The sequence below is a fragment of the Salmo salar genome, chromosome 14 (genome assembly GCF_965601325.2).
Source record: "Salmo salar chromosome 14, fSalSal1, whole genome shotgun sequence".
Classification (NCBI taxonomy): domain Eukaryota; kingdom Metazoa; phylum Chordata; class Actinopteri; order Salmoniformes; family Salmonidae; genus Salmo; species Salmo salar.
The window spans coordinates 79,508,690-79,531,605 of record NC_138304.1 but is presented as its reverse complement, the minus strand read 5'-3'; the positions used below and the strand labels follow the sequence as shown (position 1 = coordinate 79,531,605).

Genomic DNA, 22,916 nt, shown 5'->3' with positions numbered 1-22,916 from the left:
TTTACATGCTAAAATCGCCACTGCTTGTACCCTTTTTTAACCTTTTTTAAACTGACTATCGTATTTGTTGATTAAATTAGGCTTTAATAATACAATGTGTAATACAGGAATGTCATGAGTGACAAAAAGTTTGTATATGATATGTATGTGAAAACATCGCGAGTCATCCGGAAATGCTTGTGAAATAGACAAAACAGACCAGGCAGGGTTTTGGTATTTGAGAAGTCAATGAGAGAAGTGAAAAATAATTCCTTCGTTTTTAATTTTCTCGAAATCTAAAGGCACAACCTAGATTTGAGCCAATGTCTTAAGTAGTTATTTTGTGAATTTTTATTAGGATCCCCATTAGCTAAGGCCGTAACGTTAGCTAATCTTCCTGGGGTCCAACACCAATTAATAAGACATTACAAACAATTACAAATTAAGACTTTACAAACATTTTACAAGTAGACAATACAGATCATAAAAATACCTGACAGGAAACACATTTAACATTCAGTTGATGCTTTTATTTCCTGTCCAGTCATATGGTCTATCGCATTAGATGTTCTTTTATTTTTTCTTGAAGGTGGATTTAATTTTTCCATGAAAAATGTGTATTGGTAAAGAGTTCCATTCAGCTATAAAACTGTAGATTTAAGGTGATTTGTCCTTGGCTTGCGTTGTCTTAGATGCCCTGAATTTACCTGTCTGGTTTGGTGGTTATGAGTGTTGATAGTATGTACTAACTGTCCTGAAAAATAGAGTGTTTTCTTTTTTAAATATAACATTCAGAAGACTGGATAGTAATTTGTTTTCAACGTGAAGCCATGAGAGATTCTGATGCATTTGGATAATAGTCATACGGATAGAGCAATGAAGAGCTAATCTGGCAGCCCTGTTTTGTGCAATTTGGAGCTTTTTTATATCTTCCGTTGCTGCAGATGACCATATAACTGGACATTACTCTAAGTGTGATAGGACCAGGGATTGAATCACCTGATTCAGAATGCTAGATGTTAAATACTCTGAACATTTTCTTGGAACAGCAATTCCCTGACCCATCTTAATAACAATATTATCTATGTGTTCTGACCATGATAAAGTCCAACATGACACCTTGTAGTTTTGTTTTTTTCACTTGCTCTACATGTATTCTATTCATCGACAAATTCAATTGGGGATCATCAGCAAGCATATATCTTCAACCAAATACAATACAATTAGTTTTAGAAAAGTTCAACAACAATTTGTTCATATCAACTCACTCAGACACCATTCTTAGGTCACTACTCAGTACATCTGTTAGCTCATTACATTCTGATGCTGCGCTATACATTGTAGAGTCATAAGCATATATTACTACTCTTGCTTTGTTCATTACTGGAGGTAAATCATTAGTAAAGATAGAGAAGTGGGCCTAGGCAGCTTCCTTGAGGAAGATCACAGTCTATATCTTTATTGTTTGAAAAGCTATAATTAAAGAACACCTTTGGCCTTCTCCTGGTTAGACAGCTTTCCATCCAGGATAGAGCTGCAGACTTAAAAAACATAACATAATAAAAACCACTACACAAAACAAAACGAGATAACTGACAGCCAAACAGTCCTGTCAGGTGCAAAACACTCAACAGAAACAATTACCCACAAAACCCAAAGGAAAACCATGCTCCTTATGTGTGACTCCCAATCAGCAACAACGAACTTCAGCTGTGCCTGATTGGGAGCCACACACGGCCCAAAACAAAGAAATACAAAAAACCTAGAAAACAAACATAGAACGCCCACCCAATGTAACACCCTGGCCTAACCAAAATAAAGAACAAAAACCCCCTCTCTATGGCCAGGGCGTTACACCCATCACCCTTTACTTCATCATTTTTGTGTTGATAGAAGCGGCAGTGCCGCTGTGACAACAATTTTGGACCCCCTTGTGGCCCCTCTAAATGTGCAGTATGAAGTATGAAATAATTTTTACATAACAATTTTTTGCTATCGTTCTTTTTTACATCCATTATTAGACAGTGGCAACGATGATGATTAGGAACATGGTCTTTTGCCAGCGAATGCCTGCAATGCAGTGAAGAAAACGATATGACAACAATAACGTCTAATGTAACTGGCTGTCACAGCTGTCTTCGGAAGAAGTGGACCAAAACGCAGCGGAGTTAGTGTTCGGCATATTTAATCAAACGGAACACTATACAATTTAACAAACAAGAATACTGACAGCCAACACAGTCCTGTCATGTGAAACACACTAAACAGAAACAATTACCCACAACCCCAAAGAAAAACACACACTACTATATAGGACTCCCAATCAAAGGCAACTCAACACACCTGCCTTCAATTGTCAGTCCAACCTCAATTAACTAAACATAGAAAAACAAAAACTCTGCCACGTCCTGACCAAAACTAATACAATTACGCCCTCTGCTGGTCAGGACGTGACAGTACCCCCCCCCCCCCCCAAAGATGCAGACCCCGGAATGCACCTTAAAAAAGAAAACACAAAAAAATCCCAAATAGCCCAACAAAACCAATAAACAATACCCCCTAAACAATAAGGGAGGGAAGGGAGGGTGGCTGCCGTCAATGACGGCACTGTGCTACACCCCCCCTCCCCAACCCACCTATATAGGAGGCGGCTCTGGTGCTGGACGTGGACCTCGCTCCACCTTCGGCGTCGCCCACTTCGGTGGCGCCGATAGCTGCGCCGGGCAGACGGGCTACTCGGGCTGACCCTGGCAGACGGACCACTCGGGCTGGGCCGGAGGACAGGCGGGCCACTCGGGCTGGGCCGGAGGACAGGCGGGCCACTCGGGCTGGGCCGGAGGACAGGCGGGCCACTCGGGTTGGGCCGGAGGACAGGCAGCCACTCGGGCTGGACCGGAGGACAGGCAGGGCACCCTGGCAGATCCGGCCAGATGGGCCACTCTGGCAGATCCGGCAAGTCGGGCCACTCTGGCAGACCGGGGCAGTCGGGCCACTCTGGCAGACCCGGGCAGTCGGGCCACTCTGGCAGACCCGGGCAGTCGGGCCACTCTGGCAGCTCCTGACTAGCGGGCCGCTCTGGCAGCTCCTGACTGGCGGGCGGCACTGGCGGCTCCTGACTGGCGGGCGGCACTGGCGGCTCCTGACTGGCGGGCGGCACTGGCGGCTCCTGACTGGCGGGCGGCTCTGGCGACTCCTGACTGGCGGGCGGCTCTGGCGACTCCTGACTGGCGGGCGGCTCTGGCGACTCCTGACTGGCGGGCGGCTCTGGCGACTCCAGACTGGCGGGCGTCTCTGGCGACTCCTGACTGGCGGGCGTCTCTGGCGACTCCTGACTGGCGGGCGGCTCTGGCGACTCCTGACTGGCGGGCGGCTCTGGCGACTCCTGACTGGCGGGCGGCTCTGGCGACTCCTGACTGGCGGGCGGCTCTGGCGACTCCTGACTGGCGGGCGGCTCTGGCGACTCTTGACTGGCGGGCGGCTCTGGCGACTCTTGACTGGCGGGCAGCTCTGGCAGCTCCAGGCTGGCGAGGCTGGGCTGACGCACTAGACGCCTGATGCGTGGGGCTGGCACTGGACGTGCCAGCCTGGAGACACGCACCTCCATGCTAGTGCATATAGGGGGAAACACCGGACCGTAGAGGTGCACTGGCGGTCTTGAGCGCAGGGTTGGCATCACCCCTTCAGGCTTGATGCTTACATCGCCCTGGCACATGCGGGGCGCTGGTACTGTGCTTACCGGCCTGAAAATCCCAGGCCTCACCACAGCCCCAACCCCAAAGCACGGGACCTGTCCAGTCTGTTTCAGCCTAAACAGGGTACAGGGAGCTGGCCTGGGGCTCCATCCTCGCCAGAATTCCTCCGCTGCTTGGTCCTGTTGTGGTAGGTAATTCTGTCACAGCTGTCTTCGGAAGAAGTGGACCTAAACGCAGCGGAGTTAGTTAGTGTTCGGCATATTTAATCAAACGGAACACTATACAATTTAACAAACAAGAATACTGACAGCCAACACAGTCCTGTCATGTGAAACACACTAAACAGAAACAATTACCCACAACCCCAAAGAAAAAAAACACACACTACTATATAGGCAACTCAACACACCTGCCTTCAATTGGAAGTCCAACCTCAATTAACTAAACATAGAAAAACAAAAACTCTGCCACATCCTGACCAAAACGAATACAATTACGCCCTCTGCTGGTCAGGACGTGACACTGGCCCCTCTAACAGTACAACTGGCCCCAGCTTGGCCCCCCCAGTTGAAATGGTCTAGAACCGCCACTGCAGCACATGCACAGTTCGGCGAGAGACGACCGTTAGACCCGATGACATGTTTCTACGCATGAATTTAGCTAGCCAACATGACATCACCTAAAAGTGTGATCGTGGATTTCTATTGGAGAAGAGTTTTTAACTAATATGCATACCTTACTGTCTGGGAAGATTTACAGTTGTTCGGAACTCACTTCACTCATACATAGAGTGAGGTTTGTGCTGCTGGTGCTGGCAAATGCGCAGATCGAATACACCGCTGCAGTCGACGTAGCCTCCAACCAATCTCAGATTGTACGATTTGCTTTAATTCTGTCATCACAATCTAGTCAAATTGGTATCAAGATTTTAAATTGGTGTACATCGCACAATGTGACGTGATAATCATAACAGACGTAATCCTAGTGCTGAGTGATTAACCGAAATTTAGTTTATATTTCGCTTAATTGACATACATCTGTTCAATTATTTTAATTCCATTTAGTCCTTTTTTTCTGTGAGCTCAAGGTGCATATCAGATCAAGCCCGAACTGTGCGATGTAGTAGGGCGTTTCCAACAGGCCAATATTAAACACAGTTTAGCGCAGAAAACGTGGTAATTAACTACCATGATCATAATCCATTGTGCGTCTACTTGTCGGTTCTGTGTTTCTTTAAAGCCTGTTACATGAGGTTAGTGTAGGAAAGAGAAGGATGGAGAGCAGAGACAGAAGCATGCGTGATCGAGAGGGATAGAGAGAGGGATAGACAGCAGTTGCTTTGTGAGGTATCTACCTGAAAGTACATGATCTAAGTGATTGATAGTTGGTATTCAGCAGTCAGTAAAGTAGGCCTTGTTGACTTTGAAGAACTACTAAAATTGTGATTTTGTCAGACAGCATAGGCAGCAGCTCTACAGAGATGATGATTTAGTATTAAATAATAAAGTAATAAAATAAAGCAAATGTAATATACACAACAACTGAACAATTTTATAAAGTAATGTGAATAAATTATGGTTAATAAGTGATAAGCAGTCACTACCGTCTTGGGACTTTTATTCATTGTTTTATTCTGCGTTATTACAGCATTCAACCCACATAATGCATAGTGTCCCAAAAACTTATCAAAACCTTGGAAATGATAGGCTACAATAACTTTGCTAGTGCTCATGCATGCCGCAAATGACATGTAACTAGAAATTCCTTGAATTTTCTTTCGCGGGTGACTTTTCATTATCTTGATAGACACTTGTGGTTTCTAGCAAACGTTACACCAATCAATGCAGTGGAGTGTGTAGTGAATCAAAAGTTTAGTGGTCAAAACCATTCATCTTGGGGCGACGGGGGGAGCGGGTTTGCAAAATGCTATAATATCACGCAATTATAACGTTTATAAAGTGGTCAGATCACAGGAGGCTACTGAGGGGAGGATGGCTCATAGCATGGCCTGAAGAGAGCTAATGGAATGCAATCAAACCCATGGAAACCATGTTTGATGTATTTGATACCATTCCACTTATATATATATTTGTTATATGATTTGATGTATTTAATCTTTATTTAACTTGGCAAGTCAGTTAAGAACAAATTCTAATTTACAATGACGACCTTCCCCGGCCAAACCCGGACGCTGGGCCAAATGTGCACCGCCCTATGGGACTCCAAATCACGGCCAGCTGTGATACATCCTATTGCACTGAGATGCAGTGCCTTATATATGTGTGTATATATATATATGTATATATATATATGTATATATATTATCTATTATGTTTATTTATTTTTGACTACAGACTAGCTAAAAAAGTGAAAAAGAATAAAGATAATTTTCTGGTAAAAAAAGAAAGAAAAGGTCCAAGATCACAAGTTTGCACACCCTATTTTAAATTGCTCCATGGAATAACTTTGCAGCTGTTTCTGATTAATAAACAATGCCATGCTGGTGGGTTGTAACATTCAAATAAAATCCAGAATTTCTGCTAGTGTGGGCATTTAAGTACTACAGCACCCACAGTCTAAAAAAATGCAATAGCTGCCAGCTAGCAAAATTAGGCCGACTTGCTCTGTGACTTGGGCTGTGTTTAGACAGGCAGCCCAAATCAGATGTTTTTTAACTAATTGGTCTTTTGACTAATCTGATCAGCTCTGAGAAAGATCTGATGTAAAAAGATCCTATGTGATTGGTCGAAAGACCGACTAGTGGTGGGAAAAAAAATCTAAATTGGGCTGCCTGTCGAAACACATCCTTACTGCCTTGTGTAGTTGGTATATCAGTTGGGTGTATGTTTGGCTGTGTTTAGACATGCAGTCCAATTCTGATATTTTTTTCACTAATTGGTCTTTTGACCATCAGATCAGCTCTGAAAAAGAGCTGATGTGAAAATATCTGATGTGATTGATCAAAAGACCAACTAGCTGGGGGAAAAAATCAGAATTGGGCTGCCTGTATGAAAATGCAGTCGTCATCACTGTTTGCTTGATTGATCATGTTCAGCTGCATGTCATTGTGATGTCATAACGATAGCCCTCTTGTTTGGATGAATTTCTTAAGTCTCTGATTGGGAAGATCTCAATTGCATACTCTTCGCGTCCTCTCTCCTTGTCTCCTTCTCAAAACCAATTGGATGAGAAAGCCAGAGGTCCCGCCCCTCTGATCTTCTTCTTCAATGAGTTTTGAGAAGGAGGTGAGGAGAGAGGACGCGAGGAGTAAGCAATTCTCCCCTTAACTTCTTCCTTCCTCTCTCCTAGCCTTGATTGATTTAAAATCTGTTCTCTCAACACAGACATACAGCTGAATGTGATCAATCAATGAGCCAGTGATCGGATGGCAATTGCAGGTTCAGGCAATAAATACACACCCAGCTAATAGGGCAACTAAGCAAGACAGTAAGTCACAGTGGGCCTATAGTTTCACCTTGGCAACTATAGTGGTGGCTTGTCTGTTGGTACTTAGATATGGCTTTTGGAATTAATTTGTGGTAAGAGTCTTTGAACAATGTGTAGTAGATCTACTACATGGGTCCTGCTGGACTTTGATGTTGTTAAATTTCCCTTGTGTTGCACAGGCACTGAATTGTTCTTTTCTTAACAGGATTGTGTTGCTTTGTTCCATATTCTCTGAACCTTTAAGATCTGCTTGTGCTCCACATGGTAAGGCATGAACAATACATTGTAATTTTTGTTGTTGAAGACCAGCCTTAAAATTGACTTGACTCATACTTTCCCTTATCTGTTTAGATGCCCAGAGGTTAAGAGGCTACATGTATTCTGGCTCTTCCCAAGTGGAAGATGAACAGAAACAACCAAGTGATGGCTATTCTCAGGATCAAATCAAAACAGCTTTTAGTACTTCAGGTTCTGTCCAGAGTGACGCTACTCCCAGAGAGACTGGACCCAACACCCATAACCAGGAACTATCCCCCAGAGGCTATGCTTCAAGCTCGATCCAGCCTGCCCCAAGAATGTTAGGCCTCTCTGGCTCTATAGCCAGTAGAACCTCTGTCAGCCACAACAAGCGTCACACCCTTGCCAGTATAACCTCAGGCCAAGGTGTCACCAACCCTAGTGCAGTGAGGATGGTTTCAAGTTGGGACGCAAAGGGAATCCAGCCCAAAACCTTTTCGTTACAGCCTCGTTCAAGCAACTCTGGATCTGTTCAGAAATTCCTGGGAAGCCATTTATTCAAGTCAACCCCCCAGAATTCTGTGGCACAAAGTGGAATTGACCAGTCCGTAAGGGAAATGGCTTCCACCCCTTACCTTCAAGCTCCCTCACGTGGTTCTTCAGGGACTTCATTTAGACCAGGTCCTCTGCATTTTGGGTCTACTGAAGGTGGGAGTGCAACAAATGTGTACAAGCCCATCTTTTCTCAATATGTCAAGCCATACCAGAGCAGCTATGCTTCTGCCAGTAGTGGTTCAACTTCTAGTCAATATGCCCAGAGAATAGATGGAGCGTCCAGAAGCAGCAGTATCCCTACATCTAGCCTGGCGTCTATCTCCAGTGTCTTTACGCCTAGTAGAAACTCCTATGGAACCTACAAGCCTGGCTCTATCCTTGGTGCAACACCACGCCAGAGCCTGTTTACCTCTAACCAGGGTGGCAGTGGTTCACTCTACAGCCAGAATGTCCTTGCCACCAACCAGAAACCAAGCAGCACTACACCTGCCAAAAGCAACCACAGGCAAGTCTCTGGTCAGATGGGGTACTACCAGCCTAGCTATGTTGCCAGTAGTGGGCCAATCACCATCCTCTACAGTTCTGCCCAGGCTGGCAGTTCTTCAACCCATGTCCAGAAACCAAGCAGCTCTAAAGCTGCCCCCAGGCAAAGCTATACTCCCAATGCTGTGAAGTCAATCCCTAGCTATGCCAGAGGACCTAACCAGAGCATTTTCTTTAACCTCCATGGCCCTACCCAGAGCAGGACCAGCACACCTCAAAGCTTTGCACTGGTCTCCATCTACAACATCCCAGCACGCTACGGTGGCACTCATATCCGTCGGCTCCAAGACCGTATTCCTAGTGGGCGTAGTGCCTCCACTAGCCACTCCAAAACCAGCTCAAGTGTTAACAAGCCACAGCAAAACCACACTCCGCCTGCCAAGCAGGAAGGCCCCAGCACTGCCTACGTCCAAGTCTCACGCTCTACTAGATGAGAGCCCAGAACATGACTAAGTGAGAGCTGTAACCACCAGTTGAGGTGATTGGGGTTTATTTTTATGCTGCTTAGTCTGTTTGGTTTACACAGGCAGCTTATGGAGCTTTTTCACCACTCTGCTCTTGATTTTGGGGGGGGTCAGAATTGGGGCAGCCTGTCTTCATGTTTGCTTGTTACTAATCTACAAGTTTGTCTTCTAGGTGCTGAGACCATGATGTGATGCCAGGCGTTTTACTTCAATGGTTTCAATAAATAACGTTTAATCTAAGTTCAGTCTTGCTGTTACTGTATCCATTACACTTCTTTCAGAGATCTTTACTGACATGTCTGCTTGGTCCAGCAGGACTTTTTGTATGCTGGCATTTGATAATATTTTTGCGTGACTGGATCTTTACAATGAGCCTGAAGCTGTGTAGGGCTTAACATTTAATGCTGCTACATTCACCCCAGGCAGCTGGGGAGACCCAGGGTGCACTTCAGGTTCTAACGCAACTTGACTTTGTACATTACAACCATCAAAGTGGATTATGTATTTTTCCAGAAACTCATTCTCTTATTTGACCCCTGATATGTTGTCTTTTTGTTGGTGCCAATGAACATGACATTTCTGTTCTTAATTGTCCCTTATGAGCCCTACATTTTGCCTTAATACCATATGTTGGCTTGACAAATGTATTATGAATGGCCTTAACTGAGACTACAGTAATAGAACGGCGGTGTTGTCATTGAGGTGTTTTATAACCCAGTGTCTTGGTTTGTTGCACCTGGATTTTCACTTTGCAAACCTACCTTGAATGTCACTGTTTGTGCCTGCTTGACCAATTTGACTCATTAACTCGGTAGTATATTACATATGTAATTACCCTTCCCACCAGTTATGTAGGATGCTTCTCTAACACATCTGTCTGGCAGGTGTCAATCTGTTAATGAGAGGCTTATTAATGTCCAGTCCTGGATGAGCAGGAGGAGCCGGTGTGTTTCTCATCAGGCCTTGTATCCATGAGGATATCTGTCCCACTTTCACCCTCATCTCCTAATCAGACACATGGCATTGCTAAACCACCTAGGTTCAGATGGTGTTCAGTCATTCCAAGTCTTCCTCTGTGCTTGGTTAACTGTTCCTGGCTCAGTGGAACCAAAAGAATAATACCAAGGGTACAAACCAATATCTGGCATTCCAGACAGGATCAAGCGCAAACAAAGTATTTGAAAGATATCAAATACAGTTTGATCACAGGTCTGACTAGTTAGCCGTGGAGTTAAGATTCAGAATGTTTCCTTACATTTGAGATGTTAGATTATTGTTCACCTGTTTTGACATTTACAGTGAGGTGTATGACGAGCCAGGAAGGGAACAACAGATTTACCCCTGTCTGTCACAGTTAAAGAAATGGAGAGAGAGCGACACCTTGCATGCATTGACCAGCCATGTGTGGTGGTTCAGATAAAAGCTATGCTATTTCCTGCCAGAGGAAGTGGCAGAGGCACAGAGGGAAATCTTTCAGGAGCTGTTTCGTTTCCTCTTTTTCCATCATGCCTGGGAACATTCATAACAAAGAGAGAAAAGAACATTAATGTGGAAGAAAAAAAAAATAATAGAAAGAGAAATGTCTTCCTTCCACCGGCATCAGCAGAAACTCTTTCTGACAGGACATTCAGACGGATTGTAGATTTGCATGAAGAGAAAGGTCTCAAATCATACTGAAAATGAGATCTATTATCAACAGAGGACGGAGGTGACTGTTCTCTCTAATGGGACGATGACACTCTGTCAGGCCATTGAACAATCTGCTTCACCCATGATGTTTCATCATCATAATAGGCATACTGTACAACGTACATTTTTCTCTTTCCATCTCTCTCTCTCTGGCTCTATGCCAAGTAGTAGTGATAGTAGTAGTAGTAGTAGTGGTGATAATAGTAGTAGTAGGGATTATAGTAGTAGTAGTAGTAGTAGTAGTAGTGATCACTGACTGTCCCTGTCTGTTACGTGTTTTAACGTCAGTAGTAGAATTCAGAGACAGAGCTGCGACCGTCAGCACAACAGCAGGCAGGTGGTGTCTCCTCTCTGGAAGAATTTACCCTTTGACCTTCAGAACGTACTTCTCCCAGCCAATCAGGTGCTTCAGATCCCTGTCGGGCGCGCCAGGCCCCCTCTTGCTTCGGCATCTGGTCGTTGTGGGAAGAAATGAAGGTAATAATAACCTGAGATAAAATGAGCATAAGACTCCTCCCCCTACAGGCGAGAGGTCAAGCTACCTATAGAGAGCCATGCCTACCGCTGTGACCACGCAGATCACAGATTCATCATCAGAAATGACAAGTGAAGCAGAGCCCTGTCCAAGTCTGTCCCAGAGTTCTAGCATTACACAAGCATTTATTTATGCCACTATAATATTAACTACAATAATAGCTGACAACTCTACATCTAGATTTTGTTTAGATCACAATAACAATCATTTTACATATACATTTGTGTCATTTTATTTGTGCATTTAAAAGGTCTCAATTGACTCAGTAAACTACGCATACTGGTAAATTGATATCTATAATCACTTCACAAGACATAGGTGCTGTGTGAGGAAACGAGATGCCATCTCAAATCGAGAAAAGGAGATTAATAGATCTGAGGGCGTGTTTCCGGGACAGTGATTAAGCCTTGTCCTGGAGAATCTCCATTGACCATGATTTTTAGTCTAGGACTAGGCTTAATCTGTGTTCGGGAAAACCATCTCTAAGATTCTTCTTCTTATTCACTGAGAGATATCCCCAAGTGGGCCTTTAACGAGAGAGATCACAGTGGGCCTTTAATGAGAGAGATCACAGTGGGCCTTTAATGAGAGGGAAGGGGAACTGGTCCCTGGTGTGTTGAGATGACTGCTGCTTCCAGATGAATTTATTGTTTTGGTCTTTGGTTCTTTGTCCTCAGCTTAAATCAATACTAGATATCAGACCATTTATTTTATTTATTTTTTATTTAACCTTTATTTAACTAGACAAGTCAGTTAAGAACAAATTCTTATTTACAATGATGGCCATTGATGCATGAATTAGATGAAGTCTAGGATAGAAAAACAGGAAGAAAAAAGGCTTTTTGATTTGATTTGGGGATACCTAGTCAGTTGTACGTACAACTGAATGCATTCAACTGAAATGTGTCTTCCACATTTAACCCAACCCCTCTGAATCAGAGAGGTGCGGGGGGCTGCCTTAATCCACATTATTTTTAGATTCAGGGTTACAATTAGGGTTAGGGGTTAGGGTTAGGAGTTTGGGGTTAGGATTAAAGGTTAGGGTAAGGGGAAATGTTGAAGGGGTATCAATTGTTTGATCCCCACAAGGATAGTAAAACAAGTGTGTGTGTGTGTGTGTGTGTGTGTGAGGGAAAAACTGAATGTCTAATTAATAACTGCCTAACCTCATCCCCTCTAAACAACCACAGCTACAACAGAACACAACTTCTTACAAGCCACATGGCCAGATAGACAGACAAAGGAACTGTCACACACACATGCTTCCACACACACTTCTCAGATGAATGGTTATGTGAAGACTTCAGAGGGAAGCCACTTTAGTGTGGTTTCAGTATTTCTCTCTGCTTCACATGACTGTTTTTGTTTTAACCAAATGCCTATGTTTCGAATTCTCTGAGAGCTCAATCCCCTAGTCGACCAATCTGTAGTGAATGGAAGTATTGTGATACAAGAGGCATTGTATTACTTTTAGGTAGGTAGAGACCATTATGCTGGAATGTACCACGCCATAAAACCCCAACACATACATACCCAGACCAGTCTTATGATAAAGCAGATCCCAACACTTCAGCAACAACCAGAGCCTGTGTGCGCGTCCATGCCCGTGCATGTGTGTATAAGGCTGTGTTTACACAGCCACCCTAAGAACCCAAATCAGATTTTCTTTCTATATCCAATCTTTTTTTCTGACTGTCCACACTCCATTTTGCATGTGAACAAAATATGATTTGATTATTAACACTGAGAATATATAAATATTTGGATGTGCAATGACGCAGCGGCATAGAAGAAGATACAATATAATAGAATACGGTATATTTAAATGAGATGAGTAATGCAAAATATGTAAACATTATTAAAGCAGCCAGTGATTTCAAGTCTATGTATATAGGGCAGCAGCCTCTAAGTTACAACTGATGGTTATTTAACAGTCTGACGGCCTTGAGATAAAAGCTGTTTTTCAGTCTCTCGGTCACCGTTTTGATGCATCTGTACTGACCTCGCCTTCTGGATGATAGCGGGGTGAACAGGCAGTGGCTCAGGTGGTTGTTGTCCTAGATAATCTTTTTGGCCTTCCTGTGACATCAGTTGCTGTAGGTGTCCTGGAGGGCAGGTAGTTCGCTCCCGGTGATGCGTTGTGCAGAACGCACCACCCTCTGGAGAGCCCTGCGATTGCGGGCGGCGCAGTTGCCGTCCGTACCAGGCGGTGATACAGCCCGACAGGATGCTCTCAATTGTGCATCTGTAAAAGTTTGTGAGGGTTTTAGGTGCCAAGACAAATTTCTTCAGCCTCCTGAGGTTGAAGAGGCACTGTTGCGCCTTCTTCACCACACTGTATGTGTGGATGAACCATTTCAGTTTGTCAGTAATATGTACGCTGAGGAACTTTAGCTCTCCACAGCGGCCCCGTTGATGTGGATAGGGGGGTGCTCCCTGTGGATAGGGGGGTGCTGTTTCCTGAAGTCCAGGATCCGCTCCTTTGTTTTTTTGACGTTGAGTGAGAGGTTATTTTCCTGGCACCACACTCCAAGGGCACTCGCCTCCTCCCTGTAGGCTGTCTCATCATTGTTGGTAATCAGGCCATCAATGGCAGGTTTTGAAGTAAAAATTAATCATTCTGAGCAAAAAAATCTGAATCTGATCTGAGCGTCCAGACAGAGGTCACATATGAAGGATCAGGTTTGTATCAGTATTCATATCCACATATGGAGGTGGAATAAATCTGAAGTCAAAAGATCAGATTCCATGTGTTTTTTTTATCAGATAGGTTTCAGATATGCAAATATTTTGCAAAAGATCTGAATTGTTCTAACGGTGTGAACGCAGCCTTTGTGTGTGTCGATACAGCCGGCCCTTCTGAAAGTGATGAATGGGAGGCCGCTCTACTTTAATGGGTGTATTGCTTCTGCTGTACCAACTTCTCTCCCACCTCTCCCTGCTCTTCCAGCCTCTTGCAAACACTATTAGCTACCATTGATCAATTGAGCACCAGAACAATAGATCGGCCATTCTCTCTGTGGTTCTGTAGCTGTCTATTGTCTCAGGACTGTTTTGACATGCTGGACAGGAGACACTAGCCTGGTCCCACATCTGTTTGTGTGTAGAGCCTACTGTCGCTGCACCAAGCTATAGAGATACAGATACGGCTGGGTCAATATGATGTCTATGGAGGGATGGTTAAATGAGTGAAGGGGAAGAGGAGAGCATGCGCTTCAATTTCAATCAATTGATGAAACTATGGCCGTGGGCATACTGTGATAAATACGAGAGCCACCAAATGTGAAGGAAAGGAATCTTACAGTAACATATTGCATGTTATTTGTATGCTGATTCTAACTGATTGTGGTTCCAATGAGGTGCTGGTCATGTAAAGGGGGTTGGGATTGACTTCTGTCGCCGTTTGCTACGACAGTGTAAGACTTGGGATAATGAGTGTTGCTTTGAAACCAATTGTGATCCACTTCAACATGTCATGGGTTCGTTCTGGACAGAGTCAGAGGCTAGAGGGGCTACAGATCTGTCACAGAAAGGAACCACCAGAGAGAGAGAGACAGAGAGAGGAAGAGCGAGGAAGAGAGATGCTTCGATAGAGTGGAAGCAAGGGTGAAGAGAGGTGTAGAAAATGAGAAAATGGGAGGGAGGGAGGGAGGGAGGGAGGGAGAAAGAAAGTGAGAGAGGAGGAAGAGAGACAGAGAGAGAGAGACGGACAGAAAGAGAGAGCGAAAGACAAAGAAAGTTGCTCCTCCTTCTCCAGAGCTCCGTCTGTCTGTTTGCCATTACATAGCCTGCAGCCAAGTGGATGCCACTTTGCCTTTGTCATCATGCCGCTGACTGTTGTGGTCTCTTTTTTTTTTTACATGTTCAATTTCTCACAGATGTGGGATTCACTTTGAAGCCATATTCTCTATCATAGCGATTAAACCGAGTTAATGGTGCCAAGATGTTCCCCAACAGAAAGGACTCATATAAATGGCTAATTGCCTGAGAGGAACGTTTTCAAAAGTAACTTAGAAACATACAAATATTTTTTTCCCTTCTTTCTCTCTCTATTTAATAGCCAAACCGCATAGCAGAGATTAGTGAAAATAATAAAATATAAAAGAATGAAAGTTGCCTCTTCAAAAGCTGCCCAGTGGTCTTGCAAAAACTTTTGTATCATTCAAATCGTTAAAAAACCCCAGCCTGTTGCTTGAAGCGGAAAAGAAGAAATGAAAAGCAAATTATAAACCAGGGATTTTCTCTGTCAAACAGGAACTTCCCATTTGGGAGACATGGAAGAGAGACATGGAAGTATTTTGATTGCCACATTCTAGAAGAGACAGTGCTATCATTGTGGCAATCATTTCTATGTGGGGGATGTAAACATTTTTTATAATCATATAACACAAAACAACAACAACAAAAAACAACAGCTAATTGGTTTAATTTGTCTAGTGGTTTTAACTAGCTAGGCTGTATTCCTCTGATGTATAGAAAGAGATGGAGAGACATGGCCAGTTTATATTGAATCTATTTCTCTCTCTTTATCTCCCCGTCTCCCCGTCTGTCTGTCTGTCTGTCTGTCTGACAATCTCTCTGCTCTTCCTTCCCTGCCGTGACAACCTTGCAGCTCAGCCTATTGAAAACTGACACCATTGATTTTTCAAGACAACAGTTGTGGCCAAAGCCAGACGTCATAAGTCCGTTAATCGAACCCAGTCACAGATCCACCCAATAATAACCTGAGGGTTAAGTAATGACCAACAGTCACCAATCTCTGTTCGTCTGTTTGCATCTCAAATTGCACCCTATTCTCTTTATAGTGCACTACTACAATCATTCTCATGCTTTGCTCTTGCATAAAGGCAAATGGAAGTAGGCCTACTCCTCATGGATTTCCTTCCCAGTGGTAGTTATTAGGAATGATAACATAGGCTGTACCTGAAATGGCACCTTATTCCCTATATAGTGCACTACTGTCCATCGTCAAATGTAGTGCACTATATAGTGAATGGGCATCGAAATCAAATCAAATTCTATTGGTCATATGCGCTGAATACTTACAAGCCCTTAACCAACAATGCAGTTTTAAGATAAGATAAGAATAACAAATAATTAAAGAGCAGCAGTAAATAACAATGGTGGGGCTATATACAGGGGTACCGGTACAGAGTCAATGTACTGGCACCGGTGTTGAAGTAATTGAGGTAATATGTACATGTAGGTAGAGTTATTACAGTGACTATGCATAGATAATATCAGAGAGTAGAGCAGTGTAGAAGGGGGGGGGGGGGGGGCAATGCAAATAGTCTGGGTAGCCATTTGATTAGCTGTTCAGGAGTCTTATGGCTTGGGGGTAGAAGCTGTTTAGAAGCCTCTTGGACCTAGACTTGGCGCTACAGTACCGCTTTCCGTGCGGTAGCAGAGACAACAGTCTATGACTAGGGTGGCTGGAGTAGTATACTAAAGGGAACAGGGTGCCATTTCAGACACACCCTAGTCATGATTGTGGGAGAAGCTAGCTGCTATCACATCACAAAGCATCTTAGCATGGGAGGACAATGCACAATTCACAGAACATGCCATTAGCTAGAGGCTGTCTTTGTTTTGTTGTTGTAGTAGTAGCCTCAATTGCTTTCTCTTCTCAGTGTAAATGGCCACATAGATTGGATTCTGCAACTTGGGAAATGTATATTTGATACACAATTCACTTGTTTGACCTGAAGACTTGCCCAATTTCACAGTACCATCCATGAACATAAATGAAGAGACTTTAAAAAAAATACTGTACCTTTCAATAATACTTTATTTGTTCATTTTTATCATGCAGCACAATTGGCTGACACTGTGTAACCAATGCTGTATTATTACTACCAGAGAGATTTGAATAACATTTCAATATGACAAAGGATAGGCACAACCCCCACCCCATCTCTCTCTCTTCCTCCCTCCCCCTCTCAAGTTACTTTCTCTCTCTGTCTCTCTCGCAGCACTCCCTGCAATTAGTAGTGGAGCTTTGCTCGTAGATAGGTCTTTCTCTGTGACACGTCCTACATCACCACGGCCACAGAGGGAGTGAGTCAGCTTTTGTGCAGGAGGATAATGAGGAACAACACTGTGATGAGAGCCAGCAGAGTCAGAAAGTAATGTCAAACTCTGTTCAATTCAACCACAGCAGAGTAGAGCACCTTCTTGTTTTAGGAAGTTATTGTGTCTGTTTGAAATGGTACCCTATTCCCTACATAGTGTGCTACTTTTGACCAGGGCTATGGCAACACCGGGCTGACACTTATAGGCTTTTATCTGAAATATATATAAAAAAGGAAAACCTAACTGCAATATGCCTAGAGAATTTAAAGTTTGGTTAAAAGGATTCGACACAATGTGCAGGCTTTCTGATTCAACTAAAAAACATGCAATCAAAATGAAAACATCAAATGGAGTTAGAAATCAATAAGAAATGTGTTCTTTGTTGTTTAATTCTCCCTCTAGTTTTCCCACACCAGACTGAGTATTAACCTGGGACCAATTATCATGACAGAAACATCGCAGATCATGACAAAGAGCACATCTCAAAGAGACCCGGACCCCCTTCATATGTACGCCCAATCCATTTAAGCCAACTATCACTTCACAAATGAGTCAAAAACACTGTTTACAGTAGAGGAATTAAATATAATTGAAGTGTTAAACAAATTGTATATTTCTGTTGTAGGAAGACGACAACAGTTCCTCCACTGCACTGGTTAATAAGAGCAGAGCAGGCTTTGGCCTCTCAATGAAACTACTGCTGCCTGCTCTGCTGCTGGCATTCCACACTCATCTGTATCTTATCACTGAAAAATGTCCCTTAAACAGAAAAAGCTGCAGCTCCAGCCAGGCTTTCCTTCCTTTAAAGAGAATGGCTAGTTGCCTTCAAGGAGGAGGGATTGCTTTTGGCTCAGCCACATGTACACCCAGCTTCAGCCTCAGCCCTATAGCCCCAGCCTCATCCTGGTTCTCATCATCTTGACAATAAAACTAGAGAACTTAAAACAAAGCACATTTTCGCGAAAGAGGGTTTTGAGATTTCCGTTGCTCGATGACTTTGGCTGTGCAGTGTGAACTGAATGAACAGTCCTGTTTCTTCTCATCTTATCTTTGATAAACTCACATATCTATTAGGTGAAATACCAGTGTGACATCACAGCAGCAAGACTTGTGACCTGTTGCCACAAGAAAAGGGCAACCAGTGTAGCGCAAACACCATTGTAAATGCAAACCATATTATTTTATTCTCCCTTTTTTACTTTAACTATTTACACATCGTTACAATACTGTACATAGCAATAATATGACATTTGAAATGTCTCTTCCTTTGAAACGTTTACTGCTCATTTCTGATTTGTTTATTTTCACTTTTGTTTATTATGTATTTCACTTGCTTTGGCAATGCAAACATATGTTTCCCATGCCAATACAGCCCTTTGAATTGAGAGAGAGAGAGAGAGAGAGAGAGTTGCTTTTAGGAAATCTTAGAGGAGAGGTTCTCCTCCCTTTGGAATGCTATGGAGACTAATCTGCTGGGATTCCTTTCAGGCACCCTGGGGCAGAGGGATAGAAGACCAAAGAAATGCTCCTCAGTCCTGGGGTGAGCTGGCCCTCAGAGTTTAATGAGATTGTCTGCGTCCCAATGGCACCCTATTCCCTTTATAAGTCCACTACTTTTGACCAGGGCCCATACAGGGAATATGGTGCAATTTCTGACATAGCCATTGTGCATAAGCTTCACAGGGGTTGGTGTCACACAACTTGCAACTCATGAGCTGATTAGTTATGCTGTATGTGAGCTTGGTAGCGATAGTATATACATTTACAAGACCTCCTCTCGAAGAACAATACTTAAGTAAAGTCATAGCAGGTGAAATGTATAAGAACACTCTTCAGCTTCATGAATTAAGTATATTCATCCATATCTGTTCTCAGTTCCAAGAATCATAACATACAAATGATATTGTCCAAATGTAGTTTAACTCCTTCACGTGACACTTCATTCTAGGACAGACAGAGAAGAAATCAATGTAGAAGAACAGTCAGTCAGTCCCCCATCCATACAACAGTTCTTTCACAGTCAATGCCCATTTGTTAGCCATGGGTAATCCCCAGTCTCAGACGATGTGTGGACTGAAAGTGAGGACTGGTTGTGAAGGACTACAGATCAGAGAGTGCATGCTTTAATCCTGGACATAGCTACTAGGAAAGCAATAACAATACTCTGTCATATACTTACTGTATGTTTATATTTACATACAATTCACATGTTCAGTTTTTACATGATCTTATCTACTTATAAATGCAATAGAAAAAGTGTTTTTGATTATGAAAGAAGGATCATGGAACCCCTTGAGTGTCCTATCATCAAATGTCTGCTGTGGTGGAGACCTGTGAGAGCCTGGGGTCGGAGTCGTGCTCGTAGTGGTAGTGGTATCCCTCCAACATCTCCGTGCACGCTTCCCGCATGTCATTGATCCTCTTCTTGATGCCCTGCCGGTTGAGGTAGAGGACCAAGAGGAAGACGAGTCCCACAAAGCCCAGGACAATCCCAAGGAACACGTAGGAAGTCTGGAGGGCCAGGTCCGCCCCCTCACCCACCCTGTGGCATCCCAGCTCCACCCCGTCCCCACCCGCCCCAGCCTGTCCAGCCGCCAGCCTCAGCAGAGAGGTGTTCCTCATGTCTGAGGGGAAGGCACACACCAGGCCCTCTGCGTCCCCCACATGCCCCTGGGAGGAGTTGAGCCAGGCAGCGAAGGGCTCCATGCCACAGATACAGGTCCAGGGGTTCTCCCCTAGAAGGAGTCTCACCCCGGGGGGCAGAGAGGCCAGCTCAGCCAGGCCCTCCTCCTGGACGGTCCGCAGAGCGTTAAGGGTCAGATCCAGCTGCTCCAGAGAGTCCAGCCCTGAGAAGGTGCCATTGTGGAGGGCCACCAGGGAGTTGTTGGCCAGGATGAGCCTCCGCAGGCCCCCCAGGTAGGAGAAGGTGTGAGAGGGCAGGTAGATTAGCCTGTTCCCTGACAGGTCCAGGGTCCGGATCTCCCCCAGGGTGGACCAGCGAAGAGACACAGCCAGGTTCATGAAAGAGGAGTGGTTGTAGAGAGCTCGGCTGAGGTTGAGCTCCCTGAGAGTGTGGCCCGGAACAGTGAAGGCCTCTGGGTTGATGACAGCCAGCTGGTTGGAGCTCAGGTCCAGAGAGCGGAGGGAACGCAACCCAGAGAACGTCTGAGACTCTACCTTTGTTATCCTGCAGGGAGGAAGGGATACAGAGGAAGCAGAGGATGCATAGTCACTCATGGTCTATAATAACAGTGGTGCAGTGGTCTAAGTCACTGCATCTCAGTGCTTGAGGCGTCACTACAGACACCCTGGTTTGAATCCAGGCTGTATCACAACCAGCCGTGATTGGGAGTCCCATAGGGCGGCGCACAATTGGCAGAGCGTCGTCCGGGTTTGGCCGGTGTAGGCCGTCATTGTAAATAACAATTTGTTCTTAACTGACTTGCCTCGTTAAATAAAGGTTAAATTAAATTAAAAAGGCACTGCATCTCAGTGCTAGAGGCGTCACTACAGACACTGGTTCGATTCCAGGCTGTATCACAACCGGGGTAGGCCTTCATTGTAAATAAGAATTTGTTTGACTTGCCTAGTTAAATAAATAAAATAAAAAAACAATAGTAAGCACATGGTTTATTCAAGTTTACCCAACATAACAGGATGCCATTAATCAAAGGCTTCATGTTAAGATGCATTCAAATGTGTGCGAAAATATATAGAAAGACTAATTCTATGACATTTTTGCTATAATAATACATTGACCCTTCAAATCATGAGGCATATATAAACTTGGGCAAATAAAAGTAGGCCAAACTTGAAAACAGTCGTTTTTTTCGCTAGGCAATGTTTCTCTTACCTATTGTTACTCAGTGACAGCGTTGTTATATTGTCCAGCCCTTTGAACGATTCCGGTCCAATTCTGCTGATCTGGTTTCCCGTTATGAACAGATTCCTCGTGTACCCTGGTATCCCAGACGGGACACTCCGCAAGTCTTTGGAAACACACTTCACGGTGTGAGCAGCTTCAGAGCATTCGCAACGAAGAGGGCACCCGGATGCGCGCGCAGAAATAGAACAGAGCAGCGCACAGAAAACCATCCGTAGAGCCAAATCCAGCATTTTTGAAAAACAGGCTACGCGATAGCAGAACAGAGATAAATATAGTTTCTATACATTGAAAACAAAAAAAGTATTATATACAGAGCGAATTACACTTACCGGAAATGACTTGATTGCCATTTCAAAAGAATAACAAACTCAACCTTCTTGCCTACTAAGCGCGACAAAAGAAATGCATATGCGCTGCATACGCTGTAGACTACATCGCATTGACTGTGCACATTAGCTATATATAAATATATCCTCCTGCCGATGAGAGTGAAACGTGCAGTCCTATCGTACACTGGTCAGATTGTCCTCGCCATCTCCTTGACCCGTTCTATTCTGTATTACAAGTCCTGGCTGGATGTTCAACTTTTTAGCAGTTCTGAAGCCCACGTGTGACTGAGAGTCAGGGTCTGATTTCCATGACAAAAGGGATCTCTCTGTCGGGGCTGTTTGATCCCAGCAGATGCACACCGAGCGTCGCTCCTCTCAAACAATGGAATTAAAGCACCATCGCATCGTAGACTACAATCTGCGGGGAGGGGCTTTTCAGCTTTCCACTCACCCCGTCCGGAGCCTTTCTGTCCTCCCACTTTAATTAACAGCATGCTGGCTAGATCTACACCAGGCGGGAAAGAGAAATGCAACTATTTAATTTGACAAAAACCTTAACAAGTGTAGAAGTTGGTACAGTGTCTTCTTAGATTTTAAACATGGATCAATTTTTGCAACCTATTCCTTCAAATGATTAGTTTGTTAGGATATATCTCATACGACCCTATTAATTGGCGATTACCGAATAATTATGAAATAAGTCATTATCTTCACGCTATTCGATAGATAGGCAGGCTAGGCTAAAGATTCTACCAATATGTTATAATAACCAGAAGCGCAAAATGCCCAGACAATTAAGAACTGGCACATTCCCAGATCCTTGCGGAATGACACTTGATTATAACTATTGGGGCACTGAATAAGCACTCATGGGATCCACATCAACAAGATGTAAAATGTAAAGTTCTTAATTCATTTTATATTTTGAGCCATCAAGTTGAATACATCTGAATACGCGACAAAGTCATTGACAATGTTATAACAATGAAGCACACAGGCTATGCGTATAACTTTTTCATATTCCACAAGAGAAAAGTTCATGTATCTAAATCAATAAAGACGGAAGCACCTTCGAGCATTTGCAGATCAAAAGCTGCGCTACAGAAAATGTGGATACAATTGTGTGAGGTAGACGTGCCTTCCTCTCTCACTCTAGGTGATATAAGATCAACAATGCTTTTTAGAGGGAGGGGAAACGGAGCCTCTGATGTCTGCCCACCCTTCCTCCCCCAATGCTCTCTACAGAAAAAGAGGGAAAGAGCATAGAGAGGATGTTTGCAGGATGATGACAAATGGCAATTGAATCCGAGGTTGTCCTTTTGATAGCCAAGTGTCAACTCTGAAAGACGCTACGAGTGGTTGGATCAGTGGCGAAATTCACTTCAAACTGAGCGTTGATTTTTTTCAATTAGCCTTTTCTCCTTGACACAAATTAGTTTAACTATAATGTTGAGTGCATGTAATTAATAAGCCTATGCTTTATGAGTA

General features: G+C 43.9%; 2 protein-coding genes across 3 annotated transcripts; one reads left to right on the top strand and one right to left on the bottom strand.

Moving 5' to 3' along the window:
• The first annotated feature begins 7,106 nt into the window (after positions 1 to 7,106).
• LOC106570242 (uncharacterized) lies at positions 7,107 to 9,175 on the top strand. The gene is made up of 4 exons (XM_014142345.3): positions 7,107 to 7,210; positions 7,324 to 7,382; positions 7,470 to 8,931; positions 9,090 to 9,175. The coding sequence occupies exons 1-3, from the start codon at positions 7,188 to 7,190 to the stop codon at positions 8,885 to 8,887; spliced, it is 1,500 nt and encodes a 499-aa protein (XP_013997820.1). The 5' UTR covers positions 7,107 to 7,187; the 3' UTR covers positions 8,888 to 8,931; positions 9,090 to 9,175.
• A 7,736-nt stretch (positions 9,176 to 16,911) lies between these two features.
• Positions 16,912 to 22,870, bottom strand: LOC100286624 (trophoblast glycoprotein). 2 transcript variants are annotated; one of them, NM_001146563.1, is given in 3 exon segments: positions 18,374 to 18,701; positions 20,225 to 20,400; positions 21,067 to 21,738. In NM_001146563.1, coding segments are annotated over 3 exon segments (513 nt in total). In that variant the 5' UTR covers positions 21,330 to 21,738; the 3' UTR covers positions 18,374 to 18,627.
• Between the last annotated feature and the right edge of the window lie 46 nt (positions 22,871 to 22,916).